A 22,278-nucleotide genomic window follows, 5' to 3' on the forward strand; every position below is an offset into this window, starting at 1 on the left:
TGGTAGTTGCTAGAGGCAGGGGTATGGGGTGAGTGAAATAGGTGAAAGGGGTCAAAATGTACAAAGTTCCAGTTATAAAATAAATAAGTCATGGGGATGTCATGGTGACTATAGCTAATAATACTGTACTGCATATTTGAAAGTTGCTAAGAAAGTAAATCTTAAAAGTCTCATCACAAGCAAACACTTTGGAACTGTGTATAGTGATGGATGTTAACCATACGTACGGTGGTGGTTATTTTGCAATACACACAAATATTGCATCATTATGTTGTACACCTGAAACTAATAGAATATTGTATGCCAACTGTACCTCAATTAAAATAAAGAAAGAAAACATTGTATAAATATCTCAGTGTATGCACATATCTATATTTATAGAAAAAAAAGACTGGAAGAAAATTATATATTAATGGCTATTTCTAGGTGATGGAATTATAAGCCATTTAAATATTTTTATTTTTTAAGAAAATCTTCTCCAATTTTATTATTATTTACATACTTAGAAAGCATAGAAAAATGTATTTCATGTAAATATGTGGAGATATAACTTAAAAGTCTAAGGTGACATTACCCATTTTCATAAGTGGTGTAATACAATGGGTAAAGAAATATACTTGTTTGTTGATGAGTATAAACAAATATCATTTTGGCATTCAGTATATGAAATATTAACAAAACTCTTTCATCTTCACTTTGTCAGATTCAATGCTTCTCAGATACACACTGTTTATTTTAAACTCTCTGAGTCTTACAATGGATACTGTCTCAGAGTCAATGAAATATTAAGATTTATGCCTACCCCGAGTTTGTCCTCAGGCCGTAGTAACTTACTTTTACATGCAGAACAGGTATCTCTGAGTGTAGATCTCAGGCGTTTTCTTGTGTTTTTTTTTAATGTTTATTTTCTTTTTGAGAGAGAGAGAGAGAGAGAGAGAGAGAGAGCGCGAGCATGCGCAGGGGTGAGACAGAGAGGGAGACACAAAATCTGAAGCAGGCTCTAGGCTCTGAGCTGTCAGCACATGAGCCCGAAACAGGGCTTGAACCCATGACCTGAGCCCAAGTCGGATGCCCAACCGACCCAGCTATCCAGGCACCCTTAGATCTCAGTTTTAAAATTCAATATGTATAAGGTGAGACTCCATTTTTAAAAAATTTTTAAAAGCATCATTACTCAACATTCTTAGCTAGAAATATTAACATCATCCTCAGTTTGCTTCTCAACTACCCATCCTCCTGTATGTATTATATCAACAAATCATAATAATGTTTTCTCAAAATAGCCTGTTTCAGTTTTACTTTTAATTAGTTAGATGTTATTTCTTCAATATTATTATGTTCACATGACTAAATAATCAATAATTATAAAAGGGTATATAGTGAAAGGTCTCCTCTGAATACTGTTCCTTCTAAGGTAACCACAATTACTATTATTATCCTAGTCTTGTAAATGAAGATTTAGCCATATACCAGAATATTTCTGCACTAATTTACCGGGGCTGTCATAACAGATGGGGTGGCTTTAACAGAAATTTGTATTTATTGGCTAGAAGTCCAGGACTAAGGTGTCAGCAGGGTTGGTTCCTTCTGAGGGCTGTGAGGGAAGGAGCTGCCCCAGATCTTTCTCTTTGGCTTGTAGATGGCCATCTTCTTCCTGTGTCTTCACATCATCACTCTCTCTGTACATTTCCATGTCCAAATTTCCTTTTCTTTTAAGGACAGCCATCATATTGGATTTAGGTCCACCTTAACGGCCCCATTTTAACTTAATTACCTCTGTACAGACCTTATCTCCAAGTACAGTCACATTCTGAGATACTAGAAGTTAGAACTCTAACACATGAATTTTTAGAGGGACACAATTTGACCCACACAATTTACTTTACAGAAAGGATACCACAGTGTAAATTGCTGCCCTATGGTATGTAGGAAGAGTTCTTGTTCCAGCCTCCCTTCCCCATCTCCACTGACATTTCTCATCACGTTTTTTATAAACTGTTTTGACAAACTTACAATAGAACTTCTTTTTTCCCCGCTACAAGTTTATCCTCAAATCTGGTGCCAAAATTACCTTCCTAGAAAAACAAATCTACTCATGTCACTCCTATTTAAACACTTCCACTAGTTCCCTATTGTCTTTGGAATAAAATGTCAACTCATTCTTAAGAGTGAAAAGGTCCTAGGGCACTGGGTGTGGCTCAGTCAGTTAAGCATTAGACTCTTGATTTCAGCTCAGGTCATGATCTCATGATTCATGGGAATGAGTTCCATGTTGGGCTCCATACCAACAGCACGGAGCCTGCTTAGGATTCTCTCTCCTTCTTCCTCTTCCCCTCTCCCTTGCATATGCTCGTGCATGCTGTCTCTCTCAAAAATAAGTAAACTTAAGAAAAAGATGAATAAGGTCCTTCTAATTATGATCCAACCTTCTCACTTTTGTTTGTGCATCCTAGGTTCTAGCCATAGTGACTTTTGTACCATTACCCACAAAGCCAATACCTTAACCTCAGCCATTCCTTCCCTAACATTAATTCTTCATGTTCTAGATCATATGTCTTGTTCTTTAAGACTCTTATCCTGATTCTCATTGATAACAGTTGTTCCCTTCTTTTGGAATCCACACAGTGGATATCTTTACTATACTACTTAATCATTATATTATAAATCTGATTTTAACATTTGTACCCTAAAGTTAGCAGAGATAGCTGTGATGGCAACAGTTATAAATGACCGACTTTTATGCCCTCATATGCCTGGCGTGTAGCAAATCATCTAAAATTTTAACGAGTAAGTCACTTTGCTTTAAACCACTCTCAGGTTTAGGAATGCCATATAGCCAAGAGAATAAGGAGATGTATTATCTTACATGAGTTACATAGATGTTTTTGTTTTGGTTTAAGAGAGTTGAGCTAAGGAACGTGAGCTTTTGCAAAAGAAGTTTTCTCCACTTTTATAAAAGTACTATGTTCAGATGGTGTAAGCCCTATAGTTTCATCTCTAAATTATCATAATCTTCATAATAATTATCTCCCAGTGGGTGGGGAGGGTCCAATAAGTGGTCTACGAGTATCGGAGAAACTAGTAAGAGTCACAAAATATCCTGGGCTTTAAATGTGTGTGTGTGTGTGTGTGTGCATGCGTGTGCGCGCAAACATCACTGAAAAATCCACAGGGCTCCCAAACAAAAAGAAAAACTACTGTTTCTTCACTTAGATTAAGATTTGTAAGAGTCATACAAGTATATAACACAATGGGGACACAAATCCTGTATCTATGACTTCATGTTTGTGTGTCATTGATAGTAACTTATTTTCATGTTTTATTTCTTTGCACTCTAGTGTGTTTTATCTATGCTAGTCCTGCTTCGATTCCCTTAGAATGAAGGATCACTGATGTAAGAGGCAAAAAAAAATTCTGTTTCAGTTCTTCCTACTGCCTAGTAACTACAGACATGGTAATCGTTTGACTCATTGCTATAGTGCTATAGGTTCCACAGAAGTACAGGTCAGAACATTCCTTAATGTAATGTGACACAAGTCATGAAGGAGGGGAACCAGATTGTCACCCCCCTCTCAGTAAGAGATATCACTATCCATAATTGCTCTATTCTTTTGTCTGCCTCATTTTCCATATCTAACTCACTGGAATCCCATCAACCCTAGAACATATAAATTAGCCCATGAATCTTTATTTCCAGTACAACCTCTTGCTCCAGGCCATCAGTATTTCTCACCTTCACTACTGCAATAGTTTTCTAACCATTCTACCTGCTTCCACTTCTTCTCCTATGAAAAGCTATTCTCCAAGCAAAAGTTCAGTGATCCATTTAGAAAGGTAAGCCAGATCATGTCACAGAGCTGTATAAAAACATTTCATCGCTTTATACTCCATATAAAATAAAATCCAAACTCTTTACCCTTAAAAAGCCCTGAATGCTCTAGCTCTTACCTTCTTTGGCAACATCTCTTCCATTTCTCTTTTACAAAAATGCTTCAGTCACATGGCCTTCTTCGAGTGCCTCCAATATCAATACACAAAGTTGCTCCCACCTTAGGATCTTTGCACTCCAATTGTTTCCCATGGAAAACTCTGCTCCTAGATTAAGATTTCTCAGTCTTGGCATTGATGATATTTCGGACTAGACCATTCTTTTTCTGGGGAGCTGTGTGGTATAGCATGTCTGGCTAGATGCTAGTAGCACTTCCCACCTAGTTATAACAACCAAAAATGTCTCCAGACAGTGCCAAATTTCCCCTGGTAGAGAACCACTTCAAATGACAGACTTTTCTCTTTCATTCATTTTGCACGTACCCACAGAGTTCCTTCAATGCCCTTCAATGCCCCTATTCTAGGTGTTGGGGACACTACAGTGTCTACACCAGAAAAAAATGTCTGCTTCAGAGAGCTGACATTTAAATGGAAAAGATAATAAACAAATAAACTCAGATCCAACCAGAAGTAATTTAAATGCCAACTTCTCAGACTGCCTACCCCAAACACTGAAATTAAGGAAGACACCATCTCACTTTCCATCACATCACTTAATTTTTATTCTGTTCATAGTAGTTACTACCATAGGTTGAATTGTATTGATATAGTTATTTATTTATTGAATCTTCCATAGAGAATAAGCTTTAAGACAGCAGAATACTAGTTTGTTTTGTTCAATGCTGGATACTCAGAATCTATAGAGTAATGTCTACCACAACATAGACATCTTATAACAACTTCTTAAATGAATAAAGCAAAGTTCATAAGAAAAGAGAAAAATCCTTGATTGACTGATAATGTACAATTCTATGCACAAGGAAAACCCTCATCAGGATTACTCAAATTAAAAATGGTCTTGAATACATTTGAACTAATAAGAAAAAAATCTGTGGAAGCTGATATTTCTCCAATATTGTTTTCTTCCACTCAAATGAAATGGACATATGGTTTGAAATAAAATGATCAAACTCAAAGTAAATTGCTAGGAGTTATTATCCAAATACAGTAAATGTAAGAGTAAACTCCCTCAAGAAGAAGGGAAAGGGCCTAGAATTTTGACACTAAAAATAAACTGGGGATTATTGTTTCTTCCTTCAAAAAACTTACCAGAAATGTAATTATTTGTTTCAAAGTATAGTCAATTTTTGCCAGATTTTTTTCCCTTTAATAATTGGTGCTTCTTAGATTATCAGTGTTATAACTTGGAAAGGATTTTACTTGGTTTAATTTTTTTAATGTTAATATTGTTGCTTTCAACTGGTATTGTACTTGAAGGACCTAAAAACCATTTGTTGTCCTGCCTTTAAAATTTCTGTCTAATGAAAGAGCCTCTACTATACTATACGCTTTAGAAAGGTAGAAATCTGTCTACTCTACTTGCTATCATTATATCTCCAAAACATAGCACGTGACAAGACAGATAGGAATATCTGTTGAATGACCTAAAAATATAATGAATAAAAACTAACTTAAGTTAGTCTAAATTTACAACTAAAGCTTCTTTCAGTGGTGCTCTTATTGAACAAGAGAGAAAAGGCACACTCTGCTTCATCAAAGGTATTAGTGGCATCATTCCAATTCATTAAAGGAGTATTTGTTATGTGATCCAACTTATAAACATCTATGAATTGGTCTTTTTCATCAAGAACAAGTTTAATCAAACTTTGATAAAGTTTATCTACATATACTTTACTGCTATGTAGATAACTGAGAGGTTAGATTCAATTAAAATTATACAAGGAATACCATTATTTATTATATGACAGAATAAACTGATTCTATTATACACTGTTAATACTATAAATAGTCTTAATTTATAGATTTCTATAACTGTTTTGAAAAAACGGTGTTTTGAGTGTGTTTGTGTGTGTGTGTTTTGTTTTGTTTTTGTTTCTGTTGTTTTTTTGGTTTTTTTTTTTTTGCTGCTTCAATATCTTAAAAAGTAGGCTTTGGCTTGGATTTAAATATTCAGCTTTCAGTTTTAAAGGCAACTGACATAAGAGTGAAATGGAACACTTGACAAGTAGCAGTGATCTTTACTGTTCTTATCCTATGTTGGATGTTTTGCTACCGAGATATGACATAAACAAGATGTGTGCGTCATCATTTTTGTAGTGAAAGCAAGCATCGTTCTTATTTCTTTGTAATTCCATACTATTTATTACAAATATTTACCTTCTGAGATTGTAATTTTACAAACTTTCCCTATGATTATCCCATCCACTTACTTGGATATTATATTAAAAAAGTAAAAAAAAAATGTTTGTTAAATCACATCCAACTTGCCACATTACAGACTTTAACATAGTCAATAAAAATCTTTTCAAAACATGGCATTTATAAATTGTCATTCATTCATCAAGTGCAAACTGGATCCCTAAGTTTGGACTAATGGTAAGCTAGGTAGTACACAAGGGCAAGGTAAATGCATGAATAGGCTAACAATACAAAACAGCTGTGTGGGCTGGGGACTGATCTGAGCTGAGAACAGCATCACTGCATCTGAGGGTGCTGCATCCAGCTGTGTGGGGGCTGGAAAGGTTTTCAAGTTTTAAAGGATTTTAGAGGTCATCCATGCCAACTTTACTGAAGAGAGACCATCCAGCCTCATGCAAAGAACACCGGCTTCGAAGACAGGCAGGAATAGGGTCACATCTTGACTCTGTCACAGTTAAAGTATGTGGTTTTGGATAAGTGATCTCTCTTTCGCTCTCTCCCTCTCTCTCTGCGAGTCTCAATTTATTCCTATGTAAACTGGGAATGAAATGTCTCTGTCATTTTGTAAGGAATAATGTTTACAGTGTGCCTGTATATAGATGGTCATGTAATCAATAGTAATCTGCAACTGTTTTTAAATGAGCAGATAAGGCAATAAACCAAAAGAGTTAAACTGATTTCCACAAGTTCTTGGAACAATCAGGGCAACATGATACCAACTTTTTGGCTACACTATGCTTCCCCAGTTAAGAGAAATGGTCGTTTAAAAAGAGGAAAAGTTTCTGGATTAATTCCATCATTTAATAATCTGGCTGGTATAAGCTTTGGAGTCCATAACTATAAGAAAAAAATAATGTTCTTAAAATTATCTTAATTTTAGAATCTTCACTTCCATTGCACAAATGAATCTTTATTAAGTGAATGAATGTTATTTTTAAATGAGAGGGAAAAAAAGGTTGAGGAAATCATATTTTTATTTTCAAATATAGAATCCAGATTAAATATGTAAGAGTATCTGTTTAAAACATGCATTATTAAGTACCTGCTTTGAAAGATATGTAAAACTTCCTAAGACAGAAATCAACGAGATCCAGTGTCTGACCATTCTCTTCCCATTGTTGGCTATGTTTACACACTGGCATAAAGACTCTGACATTCTGGGGCAGAGCAAGTCAGTGATGTGCAGAAAACATGAAGTCACTTTTTCTTTTACGGACATTGCCAAATTTATTTCAGAAACTTATATGCTGCACAGCACTAGTCTTTCTTCGTTTCTTACAAAGTGGTTTTTACAAAAAGGGAAAACATTACTCATAAGCAACTACAGAGGAACTATAAAACAAGCTCACTAGATTAAAACCATTAAATATTTACTTTATTTAGAAGTGCATGACTATATGTTATGTGCCTTCTTTATGGCTCACTCTTGCATGGAACAAATTTCAGATACAACAGTTCCCTTAATAATATTTCCAACCCTTTTATAAAAATGTACAGATATATTTTTTAGCTGAATGTACAAATGACATAAGTGACCAAGTTACTATTAGCAAAGCATGCGATTCTTAAATAGTTTTTTTTTTGGTTTTAAAAGAATGGGTTTAAAACAACTTTCAAAGTGATACAAACCCTTACATGTCTAAATACTGGCATTATAGTTTCCATGTTTCAAATCTACAAACTCTAAGGATCTCTTTATTTATTACCTGGGATCTGATTCCTTTCACACACCTGCTTGTTCACAAATTGTCTAACGTTATTTAAACAGAATTATCTCTTTCAAGCCACATACTGAATCCACCTATCTCTTTTATCTCCAAATTTGATGTCACCTAACAGAGGATCTACTTTAACCCACGTGTTGCATCTAAAAATTATGTATTTATCATGAGTTCTAAGAGACCAAAATATTGCTGAATGGCTTATTTCCTTGAATCTATTACTGGCATTCTAGAGCTGTCTGGTGTTTGACTTTATGTCCCATCTTCTAGAAAGAACGAAATTATAGCTTTCAAAAGAGCCAATTTTTTATTATACCAACTGCAGCTGGCATTTTTCGTAATACAGGATACAACACTTTGCCAGCCAAATTAATGCATTCTGAGCAGGGTGAGAAAGGGTCTAACCAGGGATACCAATGGGAAAGAAACCAGGCTTTAACGAATTCTTCATACAAGGCTGGTGGAGAAACTGATTTGGGCTTATCTGAGTGACCTAGCCAGAAAAACCTCTCAAACAGTGCCCTGCTCCTATAACTTCACCAAGAAAGAACTATTTGAGAGAATTTTGCATGCAGATTTTTTTGGTTGCAATTCTACAAAAAAAAAAAAAAATTAAGTCTGTAACATACAAATCCTGCAATGACTTTATTGAAAACCAAATGCTCTGTTTAGATTAGTCAAAGCTGCCCTGGATCCCCAGATACTGTCCTCAGGTGAAGTGCCAATGCATTGACCTTCAGTGTAATGGAATTTCATGCTAGCTAAAACAACGCGTGACACTCGTGGTTGCCAACGGGAGTGCAAGCGCTGTTTTTCTTTTTTTTTCCTCTTCTCAGCAACTACAAGGCTATAGGAGATATTCCTTCACCTTTCTCACCACTGTTACTCTGTGCTTCTGCTACAGATAACAACAACAACAAAAACCATAAGCTGACCAGCCATACTATATCAATGACTGGAGAAGAAATAAGTCATTTTTTCAGGCAGCTAATCAATTTATATACATACATTGTTAGCCAAGCCTTTTTTTTTTTTGTCAAACTGTTTTGTTCTGCAAAACTGGATCTAGTGTCCTTGTTGTATGTTTTTTAGAGGATTGTTTCTAATGTAACTTTAAAACCTAATCACTTCACATTTCCAAAGTACCAGACCATAAAAATGGAATAAATTCTAACAGGCAAAATAACCTAACATGGAAAATAATTTCATGCTCTTAGAAGTGGGTGACCTTTACTAACCCGCATTGTTTCTTGAAGAATGATATTGACTTTAAGTGGGTATGACAACTATTTATTGATAGCTAAAATATCCAAACCAAATGCTATTTATTTCTCTTATTTTTAGAAGTTTATCATTTTAACTTTTTAAACAGTAATAGCAAGAAACACTTCTTTGAACTTTGCCAAGCTGTAATATTAATCTTTGTCCAAACGCTCTGAAAGAATTCACGTGCAGCAACTTGAAGGTTAGCATTTAGGAACGGAGCTCTGTCCTCATCTGGCTATAATTTTAGATATTCAAGAATGGGCGCACATGTGCATGCAGACACACACACACACACACACTCATTTACTCACACATTTTCTGCAACTATTAAAAGTTAAATGGGGTGCCTGGGGGTCTCAGTCGGTTAAACATCCAATTTCAGCTCAGGTCATGATCTCGTGGTTTGTAGGATGGAGCCCCACATTGGGCTCTGTGCTGACAGCTCAGAGCTCAGAGCCTGCTTCAGATTTTGCATCTCCCTCTCTCACTGCCCCTCTCCTGTTCATGGTCTGTCTGTCTGTCTGTCTCTCTCTCTCTCAAAAACAAACATTAAAATTTTTTACAAAGTTAAATCAAAACTGACCAGTGTAAACAGAGGAGAAAAGTTTCAATCCACAAGACTTGGTAAATACTGTAAAGGCTGTAAATGTCCTAACATATGCAAGATTTTATCAAATATATTATTCAAAATTATCATTCATAAATCATCTAATAATTGAATATGTGCATATTTCAGATTTAAAAAAGCTCAACCTTATTCTTCCCTATCCCAACCCAAAACAGTGTGCATGTACATGAGACTTACACCTTTATTTGCTTCATTAAAAAAAAAATGCTGCAAACAGCAAAGTCATTGTTCTCCCATAACTTCTGAGGTGGCATGAAAACCACATTCCTGGGCATGGCATAATCAGAGTGTCTGACCCCCCAAACACCATTAAGTCAAATTCATTTACCCCCAGAGGGCTATACACTATTGTATCCTTTCCACTTTCTAGCCACCTACGAACAATGGATAGTAATTGCAACTGTCACGGGCAGTCAGTAGGAAAAGTAAGCCAGCGCTATTTTCCCAGTTTTCTGCCAAACCTATCCAAGCACCTAATAACCATGCCCCCCAAAAGAAGAAAGGTCTACAGTTGCTTTTAAAATGCATCAGAAAACAGCTTTTTGAACAGAACACAGGACAATAACCAAACTTATGCTCTGAATGCGAAGCTTTAAAAAACTCAAAATTAAAGACGGAAACTTCTTTTGACTGAACCGCAGCTTCCTGAACCAAGCCCACAGGCAAGCCTGGAAGAATAGCTGAGCTGCTTTTCTCTAAGCTTATCATCACTGCTGTGGCTGCTTTTAAGTTCGACTTGTGAAGAAAACTAGGGAGGGAAAAATGTTTGTCCTCCAATGGAATGAGATCACAAGGCTTGGAACAGGCGGTCTTCTCTGCTATATGCTCAGTTATCACCTCGGTCAGAGGAGAATAAAGAACCTTGGAGAACACATTCTACGTCTCAGGTGTAAATGGGTTAAAAGCCAACATAATAATATAAAGGATCTGTGGCCTAGGAAAAGAAATTCCTCTGTTCTGTTTAAACTCTGTCTTCAAGCTCTTTAAGGCATATTAATTGCTATCTGTTTGAATTTGATTCCATGATAGATTTTGGTTACTGATTTTGTTGATTAGCACTCATTCATTCTCTCACCACCAAGTCATACTTGATCATAACCTGAATATATTTAAACTTCAAATACAATGGATAAGAAGTGAAACACTCAGTCAAACATTTTCTGGAAGTTTCAAAATGCTGAGATGCTAGTGTCCTGCCTTTCTGCGGGATGCTGCGAGGTCATAGAGCCATAAGAAAGACAATTGCCTTTTTCATTGGGAGAACACGTGCGCATACATACATATGCAAAAAAGTTATTTATACACATATTTCTACATGTATATTAATATAAATCTGGTGATATTTAAATATATATTCAGCTTCTACAAAAAACCATATAGTGTAATATATAACTAAATATTTTAATATTGATGAATAAGTATTTTTTTCTCAAGATTAATCCTTTAGAACTCAGAATCAAGTGTGCTACTGGCAACAGACAGAAAACCATAGATTGCCTACCATGCTCTGAGAAAACACACTTTGAAATTAACTGAAATGATCATTTAACTATTTTTATATGGGAAATTAAGTCCTTTCCCACTGCTATTAGTAAAAGTTTATTAAGATATGAATATTCAGTATCATCTGAGGTTCATCTAGACTTTTTCTTAGTTGTGTTCAATGTCTGATTCAAATAAAAACAAACAAAAAATGTTGCTCTTGTTAGTACAATACAACCTTTTATTAAGCTTTCTCCATTCACCATGTCTGGTTTTAAATGTAAATTATGTACCTTCACACTTCTAACAGTAGAATGTATACACTCATCTCATCATATGCAGTTTTTAACCCTGATATAAATACATTCCTACCGACAAGGTGAATCATTTAATTTTTTTTTTTTAATGATGAAAACCAAAGCCTTTTGAAGATACAGGGGTTTAGTCTGTTAAAATAGCATTCCATTTATCAATAAAGCACAAAGAGAAAGTCAGAGTCCTGACACTTCCACGTTCAAGCTAGGGAAAAGAAACACCAAAGACAGAATGCATGAGGCAGAAGAGGAAGAGGGAGCAGCACTTTTCACTGTTAATGTTTCTAAACATAAACTTCATTTCAGTACATTTTGGATCAAAATAATCATCAATATGTTACCTTTTATTTCACCAAAGTTCCCTGATCCCATTGCAAGAAGTTTGTCTTTCCAGTCCTTTGAGAGGAGCTTTTCAATACTGGGGGTTTCTAAGGAAAGGAAAAAAAATGTAAGCAAATCAACATGACTGTCTTTACAATGCAGCTCATTAAAAGTCTATCTGCTAAAAATAAGGCCATCCCTATCTGGGCCCCAGTTCATAATGACTTCATCAACAAACTGATAACAGGGGGGGAAAAAAGAATGTGTTTTGTCACCTGCTGTTTCAAAATCATTAGCTTTTTCCTCTTGCGGAACAAAGCCCTACTAATTCTTTATGACAATGGGTACATATAAACCTGCAGTTCATTGTTTTTCAATTTGGTGAACAAATTCCTGCTATAATAGATGCTTGTCAATTTCAGGGTGTTAGTCTGCAGTCAAAAAATAATTATGTTGATAAAATGCAGGGGGAAAAAAGGCAAAGAATTAGCTCTTAAATCTGCTACATGTAATTATATCCCTCTGTGTGTTTACAATTACATCCACTTTATAATATGTGTTTAACATCGTATGGTGGTAAGCACACTGTGGAAAGATTTGCCAGTACCATGAACATTAAAAAAAAAAAAGTTCGTACAAAAGAAGCTTTACAAAGATTGCAAAATCTACCAAAGTGAGTAATGCTTACAATGGAAACCTATTATTTGCTTATTTCAGATTTGTATCACATTCTTTGAAAATGCCCACTGTTGAGACAGGGCGCATATATTTTAAAGAGCAAGGTTATGCTTTAGTCCGTTTTTTTGTTTCTATATATCACATGGTTTTTGACCTCTTCTTTTGTGTTGAATTTTAATGTATAAGTAAACATAAATGCTAATAAAACTCCCAAACATTAAACTCAATTCCAAACAATGTAATTGTATATTCTTGTCAGCATTTAGATGGGTACACAATTACAATGGCTTTCAATCCCACGATTAGCACTGCATTCAGTTAGAAAATGGAGTGTACTAAAAGATAAGTGTCCCAGTATGCTCCATCTAAATAACAATACCCACACTTATTATCTAGATCTAAGACATACACTGCCATTCTCCACATTGGTGTTTATGTGTATTTGTGCTTGTTCAGACATTTGTTTACCCCCTACTAGGAGCATAAAGGGAGTACATGTTAACTTATCAAAGGGACCGTCTGGCCTAGAGACCATAAGATTATTAGAAACTGGTTCATTTTCCCCACAGTAAAATGCATTTTAAGGCATCATCATCATCTTTGGCTAATGCTATCTATTTTTCTCAGGCCCCCATCTTACAGCCATTGATTGTCAGAGTCACAAGGCCTGTGTGGAGTTTTCAACAAAGTGGAAGTGAAATTTCCTTGGAAAAACTGACAATATTGAATGCTTTTATTTATTTATTTATTTATTTATTTATTTATTTATTTGCTTTTCTCAGATGTCAAAAGCTTATGGAAAATAAAATAGTGAAAAGCTCTGAGTGATTCACTGTTTTACATAGCCTATAGTCTATACATATGGTGAAAAATATATATATGAAAAAATATACATAGACACACACATAAACACACCTACCACAACTACTGTGTACACATTTGTTATGGAATTTACTGTGGAATGTGCAAAATGCATTTCTTCCTTTGTAACAAAATATCTCCATTTCTTACATTTAAGGAAGAAAGATCCTACAAAATTTACTTTTACTTTTTCTTAAAATATCCCTATTTCTGTACCATATTGTTTTGAAAATGATAATGACAATTCTGAGTAATAAAGTGGATTAAATCTCTACTGTAATCAATATTTCTATTCATTGAGGCCTTCAAAGTAACTTTAAAATACTTCTGCAAGGATTTCCAATGTTTCTACATTCCCAGTAAACACTTCATGAGTGAAATCATTTTTTAAACCTTATCAGAGTAGGTCAGACAAACACCACTGTTTCTTTTTTTCCAGCACTCCACAAAAATTCTTGAGTAGCATGTAAACAGGGCACAGCCAATACGGTATTTGCAATAGAGTACTGTCAGTCATTAAAAGCTAACAAACCTTTGCAAAGCAGGAATGCAGCAATAGAAATCCATTGTGCGCTAACAATAGGCCCCTGAACCTCCCGGCACCAAAAGCAGACCATTTTACTTTTAAGGCTATTGTCTGCAAAGTCCATGACAAAGCTTTTCCCCTGCAGCTAGACAAAATATTCACTGTAGTGTGCTCAGAAAGAAACAGAAGTCTTCTGTCTAAGTTGCAGAGTTAAAGTAACAGCCGCCAGATTTCTGAAACCTGCAGAACATTCCTAGCCTCTTTATTAACTTACATAAAGATATAAGGCTCCTATACAGAGCCACTTTTTTTTCAAGTACCTTACTTTAAATGTACACTACAGAAAAATGAATAACTTCTTTAAGACCAAGTAATCTGAAAGATGTAAAATCAGAACATATCTAACTCAGAGTTTTCATGCCTGTGGATGAATAAAGTCACTAATATTTGCAATCTGGATGAGGCATATACTTTAAATTCAGATTCAATAAACATTTATTGAGCAGCCTATGTGCCAGGAACTATGTTAGATGCTTTTACCTGTCTGCATTCTCTCATTTAATCATAGCTGATACCTGAAGACTCAAATTGTGTTATTATATCCATCATACAGGTTAAAAAAAAGGCAAAAAGAAGAAAAGGACTTGTCTGAGGTTTCACGAAACGTAATAGGCAGAGTTGTTTTGAAGCAAGGTGTGTGTGTGTGTGTGTGTGTGTGTGTGTGTGTGCGCGCGCGCGCGCGCACATGTCTGTGTGTGCGCGCGCACGTGCGCCTTGCCTACAAATTCCTGACTCTCTTGTCAACAATGAAATGATAATGATAGCTACTATTTTGAGGGATAAGTGCTAAGCGGTGTACCAGGTCCTTTACATGTGGTATCTCAAACTTCTCATAATAATCTTCTGAATTAGATATTTCCCTAAGCTTTGGTTTCTTAAGTGGTAAACAATGCACCGATATCTAATTCAGAAGATTATTATGAGAAGTTGCCCACATGGAGCTAAGTTCAACTTACCGGATCTCAAAGTCAGGGGAACCAAAAGCATATCATTTCACCCACTTCACCTCTCTATCTAAACTACTATGAAATAAAGAGTTTTAAGCAAGTCCACATCAAGTATTCCTCCAACTGCTACTGTTCTAATTTGTCTCCATTGGTAGTTCATGAAGAAGTGGTAAGAAATGATTTCACAATGGATGGTTAACAATGATGGTTAATGATGATTTCACAATGGTAATAAATGGATACAAAGGATGTACAGGTACCAATGGATAAATTTCCCTGAAAATGGTAAAGAATCCATAGGATACACATGATTAGAACTGTAAGATGCCAAATGGCAAAATCCCAATATTTATAATACACCTGTTCATTAAATGTGTGAATGTGATTAAAGTGAAATTTGACACAATTATGTAAGTGCTGCTTCAGTATTTATGGACTAAAAAAGATAGTAGCTATCTACTAAATATTCAATTTTCTAACGTAAGATGTTATTTTTATAAGTACATGTGGAATTGGATTTTATCCTATGAGTATGTATAGTATGTTTGAGGACATAGTTATTTCCCAAAGTTCAAATACTGGATTATCGATTATTTTCACATTAAGATATGCCATAGCTTTCCTTCAAGCACCTGTAACAATTCTCCTGAGAGTTGCTTTGCTCAAACATTAAAGTATCACAATTGCTGTCAAAAATAAAAACTTGTGTTTCCTATATTAAAATAAGTATAAGAGATAATAGTAGTTCTTATTATTTGCATAGCATTTCAGTTTATATAATGCTGTCAGATACCACAATGTTGTCAATGGTATGCATTATTGTTATATCCATTTTGCAGATGAGAAAACTAAGGCTCAGAAAGATGCTTTTCCCAGCAGCACCTAGGCAGAAAGTAGAACAGATGGAATACAAAACCAGAGCCTCTTAATTCAGGGATCTGTTTCTTTGGGGGAAAGATAAATATGTGCATATCTTAAAATAAAACAGAATAAATGGTAAGAAACAAGTGATAAGATAAATTACAGGGAAATGACAGATATCCTTACCAGTCAATCCATTAATATCAAGATGACTCTGATTGGATTACTTTTGTCTCTTTGTGCCATTAGGACCCTTTTGATGTTTGCTTGATTTTCCCTCCTCATCCTTGCCTCTTTTGCTCACATATGTTTCTTCACATCAATGCCTATGGCAATCCCTACCAGTGAATGGCCCCCCCAACTGTGCCAGCCATTGTTACAACAGCATCCTGCCTCTTTAGGGCCTGCTCATTCCCTATAACTCTCACTCCTTTTTCCCTTCAGTGCCAAACACTCTTAAGACTGACTCCCTCATCTGGAACAATGAGACCTAGAGACTCATGCCAACATATTGTAATTCTCCAACAAGCTGCCAGTGCCAAGAATTAAACCACATTCGCTCCAGTGCAGTAGCTTTACACACAAGCTCGGGTTTTTGCTTTGTGTTTATGTAGGTTTTTTTCCCTTAATCTCCCTTGAGCTGCAGTGGCAGAGCTCATTGAAAAATCGAACAAGCAAAAAATATGTATGTGTAATATTTGACTTTTTAAACAAAGTTCCAAGAGTTAGGTCTTACCAAATCTACCATTGTTTATACTTTAATTTTGTAGCTTAAACTAAGCTGTGTTATTTCTGACTTGTGATAGGATGCACATTTAGGGATGGGAGTTGTCTTTGGAAGGAACGATGATATGGCTAAACTTCAAAATATACCAATACATCCTTCAAAGTCAAGAAGTAAGAGCATAGGTAGATTGTTCATGCAATAGAATCAGAATGTTAAACCTGGAAGGATCTTTATATATCATCTAGATAAGCATTTCATAAAAGTGATTTACTAAAACATACTGGACATAAAGGGAACCCAAATTGTTTGGTTACTTAAAACTAAAACAAACAAAATAAGCATTTCATTGTCATGTAAATCTAATTAAAATTACACAAATTAACATTTCTTTTCTACAGCATTTAGATCTTTTTATGTGTTAACAAGACTGTCAATCCTTAAATGAGTTATGGATTCTACAGCACTATTTAAATATTTGACCAAGGAAATTACTGTGGGGAGATAAACTGTTTTGCTCAATACAATTTGCGTCATAAATGGTATAGACCAAATTCTTCATTTTACAAACTGAAATTGTAAATTAAGGTTAAAATATGCCTAATATCATAAATCTAATTAATGATACAGGTAGAACTTGAAGCCTAACTCCTAGTTCAGTGTCCTTTTCAATATGCCACACACAGCAACATGTTCTTATAATAGTCAACCTTTTCAAAATGTTAGTCCAGTTTTATTCACCTTATCTAGTTTTTTTTTTTTTTTAATTTTTTTTTTCAACGTTTATTTATTTTTGGGACAGAGAGAGACAGAGCATGAACGGGGGAGGGGCAGAGAGAGAGGGAGACACAGAATCGGAAACAGGCTCCAGGCTCTGAGCCATCAGCCCAGAGCCCGACGCGGGGCTCGAACTCCCGGACCGCGAGATCGTGACCTGGCTGAAGTCGGACGCTCAACCGACTGCGCCACCCAGGCGCCCCATTATCTAGTTTTGAACAATTATTATATGATAGCTGATCAGGGTGCCTAATCTCTTTTTTTTTTCATGTTTATTTATTTTTGAGAGAAAGAGCATGAGTGGGGAAAGAGCAGAGAGACAGAGGAAGACACAGAATCCAAAGCAGGCTCCAGGCTCTGAGCTGTCAGTACACAGCCCAACGAGGGGCTCAAATCCACAAACTACGAGATCATGACCTGAGCCAAAGTCGGATGCCCAACTGACTGAGCCACCCAGCCACCCCTGGGTGCCTAATCTCTTAATCATGTTTCATTAATTCAACACTCTCCCCTTGGAAGCTTTCACTTGATGGCCAACATAAAGTTGAAGAATAAACACAAGTTAGAACACTTGGCCAAATATATTTTTCTTCAAAAAGCTAATTACAATTCAATGTACTGTTATTTAATTATTCAATTACTGATAATAAGATTATTTTTGAGGGGAATATTGGGCTGAATCTGGAAATCAACTATCTGTACGAGTTTAATTCATGTGGACAATATGCACTGACCTAGACAATATTTGGGGGAAAATATTAAACTATGTTATGGAAGTAATGCAAAAACTTTTATATGTCTGAAAAGTTATTTGTCTATTGAAGACCACAAGCCCTTGCAAGATTCCCATTAGCCAAGCACCGTAGCTAGTCAGCCACTGAAAATGTCAAGTTCTTCTAGGAAACATTAAGAAATAATAAATACCACAACACACAAGAGAAACACATCTGAAATTCCAAAGCGTTAGAATTTCAATAAGCCTCATTTTTATATGTAATTATCCTAAAGTGAATTAAGCTCTACAAATACTTTACTTTTAGTGGTGCCAAAATACTTGTTTGTTTCCACTTGAAAGTTAATAAGAGCTTGTTAACAGAAAGAAAAAAAAATTGGCCTGCTGACTCAAGTTTTAAAATGTTTAATATGCAATCAGTTTTTGGACTATTGAAATGTTTAAATCAATACTTACAAGCTTAAATTTTCTTGTTGCACAAGTCGAAACTGTTAACACACCTGCCCAATTATACTCAATCTTATACCACATTCTAGAAGAATATTTTTTATCGCATGATTAAACATGCCATAATCAATATGATATAAATGCTACATATCGATAACCTTGGGTTTACTCCTCACAAGATGGCTCTATATTTTCTAGGCAAAAAGAAAAAAAAATCCATTTAAAAGAGAAACTTATGGAGCTATACTGTTGTATCTATTCTATCACTCAGAAAGTAAGTATATTTTCATGCAACACTTTGTTTTGTCCTTGTTTCGAATATTAGATGTCAGCAAAAATAACATGCAATTTGAGGGTAGCATTTCAAGAAATAGTTGCAAAGAGGTATTTCTCACATACAAAATCTCACTTATGTTGGGCTATTAGGTATTAAAAAAAAAGAACAACTAATGTCAAATGACATGATTCCATCACTTACTAGTTTTGTGACCTTTGGCAAGTAGTTTAACCTCACTATGCTCTAATGGACTCACCTATAAACAGTAATAGTAACTGCACTTACTTACCACATATGATTGTCAAAATAATTAAAGGAGATAATTTATGTAAAGCTCTTAAAACACTGCTGAGCACACAGTAACACTTAAAAATGTTGACTAACATTACAGCTGCCACTTAATATACAACTACCCAAAAGAACGACTTCAAAATCAAATGAAACATACATGCATATGCTTTATTTGCCCATCACCAAAATGAACCAGAATTTGAAAATCTCAGCAAGGATAACAAAACTATCTGTGCATTTTTTATGGCAATGACCCACAACCCTTAGTTTCTATTATCTACCATTCCTATGCATTTTTCAAATGGTCCAAGCCAATAAGGATGATATAGAAAAAGGTGTAGTATCATGAGAAGGAAAAGGACAGTTGTCACTTGCCATAGGTTAATGTAAGAATTGTCCCAAAACAGCACGGATACACAAAAATACTCAACTAATCTTTGCCTGATTGTTTTTTGACAGTTGTCTTCATAACTTTCCATGGGCTCCATTACATCCTCAACAATAGCTAAAGCTTTTAAGCCAGTGCTGTTGACAAGTGAAAGGGGACAACAAATAGCTGTGTAGTGCTCTTTTCCCAGGGTCACTCAACCAGCGTAATAGTTATTATTTTTATTTATTAGCACTGTAGCCCTGTCCTCTATCATGGCTAAGTTACCCCAACCCCCCTGACAGCAAAAGCATTTTAACTTTTAATAAAAATGAGAGAGTGCAGCACTCCTGTGTAAGGCTCTTTCAGCAAAGTGCACAGCTAATGAATACTGTCCATTTGTATCCAAATAATTTATGATGTCAGCAAAGTGTGGGTGGGGAAAGGAAAATTAAGTTCTAGTCATTAGTTACAATCAGAGGGGAGAGCAGGAGGAAGCAAAGGAGTTACTAAAGCAAGAAGGGTAGAATAGACACACAAAAGTAATTTGAGAAAAGAAAATTGGGAAGAAGGTGTTCATGATGTATCAATAACAGTCAACTTAAAAAGGTAAGGCATTTCTCATAAAAAATTATCATGACTATTTTTATTCATCATATAACCAACTTGCTCAGACACCAGTTACAAGAAAACCATTATTCTCCATTCATTTTATATAAAATACTATTTTCTCAACTGTGCATATGTGAAATAGAGGAATAAAGTAAAATAGAAGACAAGCTGTATGAACTAAATCATGGCAAAAGGTACATGAGAATCAGGCATAATTAAATACAAGCCTTTTTTTTATTATTTTTTATTATCATTTTTTTTTTGAGAGAGAGAGAGAGAATGTGAGCAGGGGAGAGGCAGAGAGAGGGAGACAACAGAATCTGAAACAGGCTTCAGGCTCTGAGCTGTCAGCACAGAGCCCAACATGGGGCTCAAACCCATGAACCATGAGATCCTGACCTGAGCTAAAGTCAGATGCTCAACCAACTGAGCCACCCAGGCACCCCATTAAATCCAAGTCTTAATTTCACAAGACAAATTTACAAACAGGAGTTTAAGACAGCTTAAACATATCACAGCTTAGCAAAGATAAGAATGCATAGCTGTAAGCAAATTATATATACCTCCTGATATATTTAAGAAGAAAATTACCTAAAGATGTATTTGAATTATAAATGAAGCAATCATCCTACTATAGAAGAGTATGTCTTCACATAATTATCCATTTAATTAGATATCTAAGACCATGATGAAAATGAAAATTAATGACGATATTTGTACAATTTTGTTGTTGTTGTTTAAAATTGTGAAGGTAGGTGGTAGGGATGGTAAGGGAGATACAAAAAGCATAGAAATAGAAAACCACTTAAAGTATATTAGAATAAGAATTCCAGTACTTTTAAAAATATGACAGAATGTTTTACCACTGGAAGTGAGAATTAAAGCACATACAGCCTGATGCTAAACCACTACACATCCTGAATCTTCTCTATCACAACATATGTGAAAACAAATCGCAATTTCAGCTTGCCAGATGCCTGAAAAGATATGAACAATAAAAACTGACATGATTCATATGATAAATCAGAGATTGTGATATGCAGGTAGATGCACAGTTGAGGTGAAAAGCTACTTACAATTCAAATTATATCTTTATGTTCTGACACATAGCATCAGTTTTTAAAATTAAGAAAAATATCCTCTGATTTGCTTAAAATCATATATCTAAATTTGCACATATCCTTCTCAACCAAAGTCGTCCATCTGCCTTAACAACTTGTTATATTTGGTCTCCCATAACCTTTCATGGATTTTGGATCATGTCATTTTTGGAGTAATTTTAGATGAGAAAATACAATACTTATATTTGCAAAATGGCATTTAATGTTCACCAGCTTAGATGCCATCTAATCAACAACGAAAGCCTCGGTTTCATGTGTTAGCTGTGTTACGCTGTGACCCCCACAAAATGCATAAGAGTTAAGAAAAAAAATCAACCTGTAAGAGTTCTCTTTAAGAAGCATTTGCATTTAAGGAAGAACAAGTGAAAAAAAAAGATATAAAGGAAGCAAATAAAAATTTTTAAAAAGTCTAGAATAATTGAAAAAGTGAAAAAGCATAGTTCATTTTTACTTGTCCTGTATCACCAGAGACTTAAACCATTCTCAGTGTTAAAGTCAGTAGGTATAAAATTGGGCATGTAGTATCTATTAGTATAGTCATTTAATTTATTAATTGAATGCACAAAATGATTATCTTTGCTTTTAGTGGCATAATGTACTATCAGAGAGCTATCAGACTACTTTAAAAAATTGGATACTGCCATTTTCATTATTTTGCAGAATTTACACACATACATGCACACAGATTAGGAAGACTTATACTTTATCCATTTATTCATTTATTTACTTAACAATCACCTATTAAGTTGCTACTGTGGCACCATGACAGGCACTAAGATGTGGCCTCTGCACCTCAAGAAACTCAATCTTCTGAGAAAGATGTATAGACTATCAATGACCAGACACTAAACCTTTGATTGAAAATCGCTACAGTGTCACAGAATTGCTCTTCTATTGTTTCATTTATTGAAGTAAAAACAAAGAGAACATGCCTCATTTAAAATATTATATTAATGAACAGTTAATAAATGTGTCAGTAGACTTTTTTTCTAAGTGCTATTATGGTAATATTACCCTAAAGAGTTCTAAAATAGTCTATTGTTGGGGTGCCTGGGTG

The 22,278-nt window shown here is 35.1% G+C and overlaps 1 protein-coding gene across 9 annotated transcripts in view; it reads right to left on the minus strand.

The window, feature by feature from the left end:
- Nucleotides 1-22,278, minus strand: part of SOX5 (SRY-box transcription factor 5) — a 1,014,136-nt gene that overhangs the window by 211,463 nt on the left and 780,395 nt on the right. For all 9 annotated transcript variants that reach the window (XM_047867514.1, XM_047867512.1, XM_047867515.1 and 6 more), the window contains one exon: nt 11,960-12,046. In XM_047867514.1, coding sequence (XP_047723470.1) covers nt 11,960-12,046 — 87 coding nt within the window. The remainder of the gene's footprint in view (nt 1-11,959; nt 12,047-22,278) is intronic.

Source organism: Prionailurus viverrinus, chromosome B4, assembly GCF_022837055.1.
Source record: "Prionailurus viverrinus isolate Anna chromosome B4, UM_Priviv_1.0, whole genome shotgun sequence".
Taxonomy (NCBI): Eukaryota; Metazoa; Chordata; class Mammalia; order Carnivora; family Felidae; genus Prionailurus; species Prionailurus viverrinus.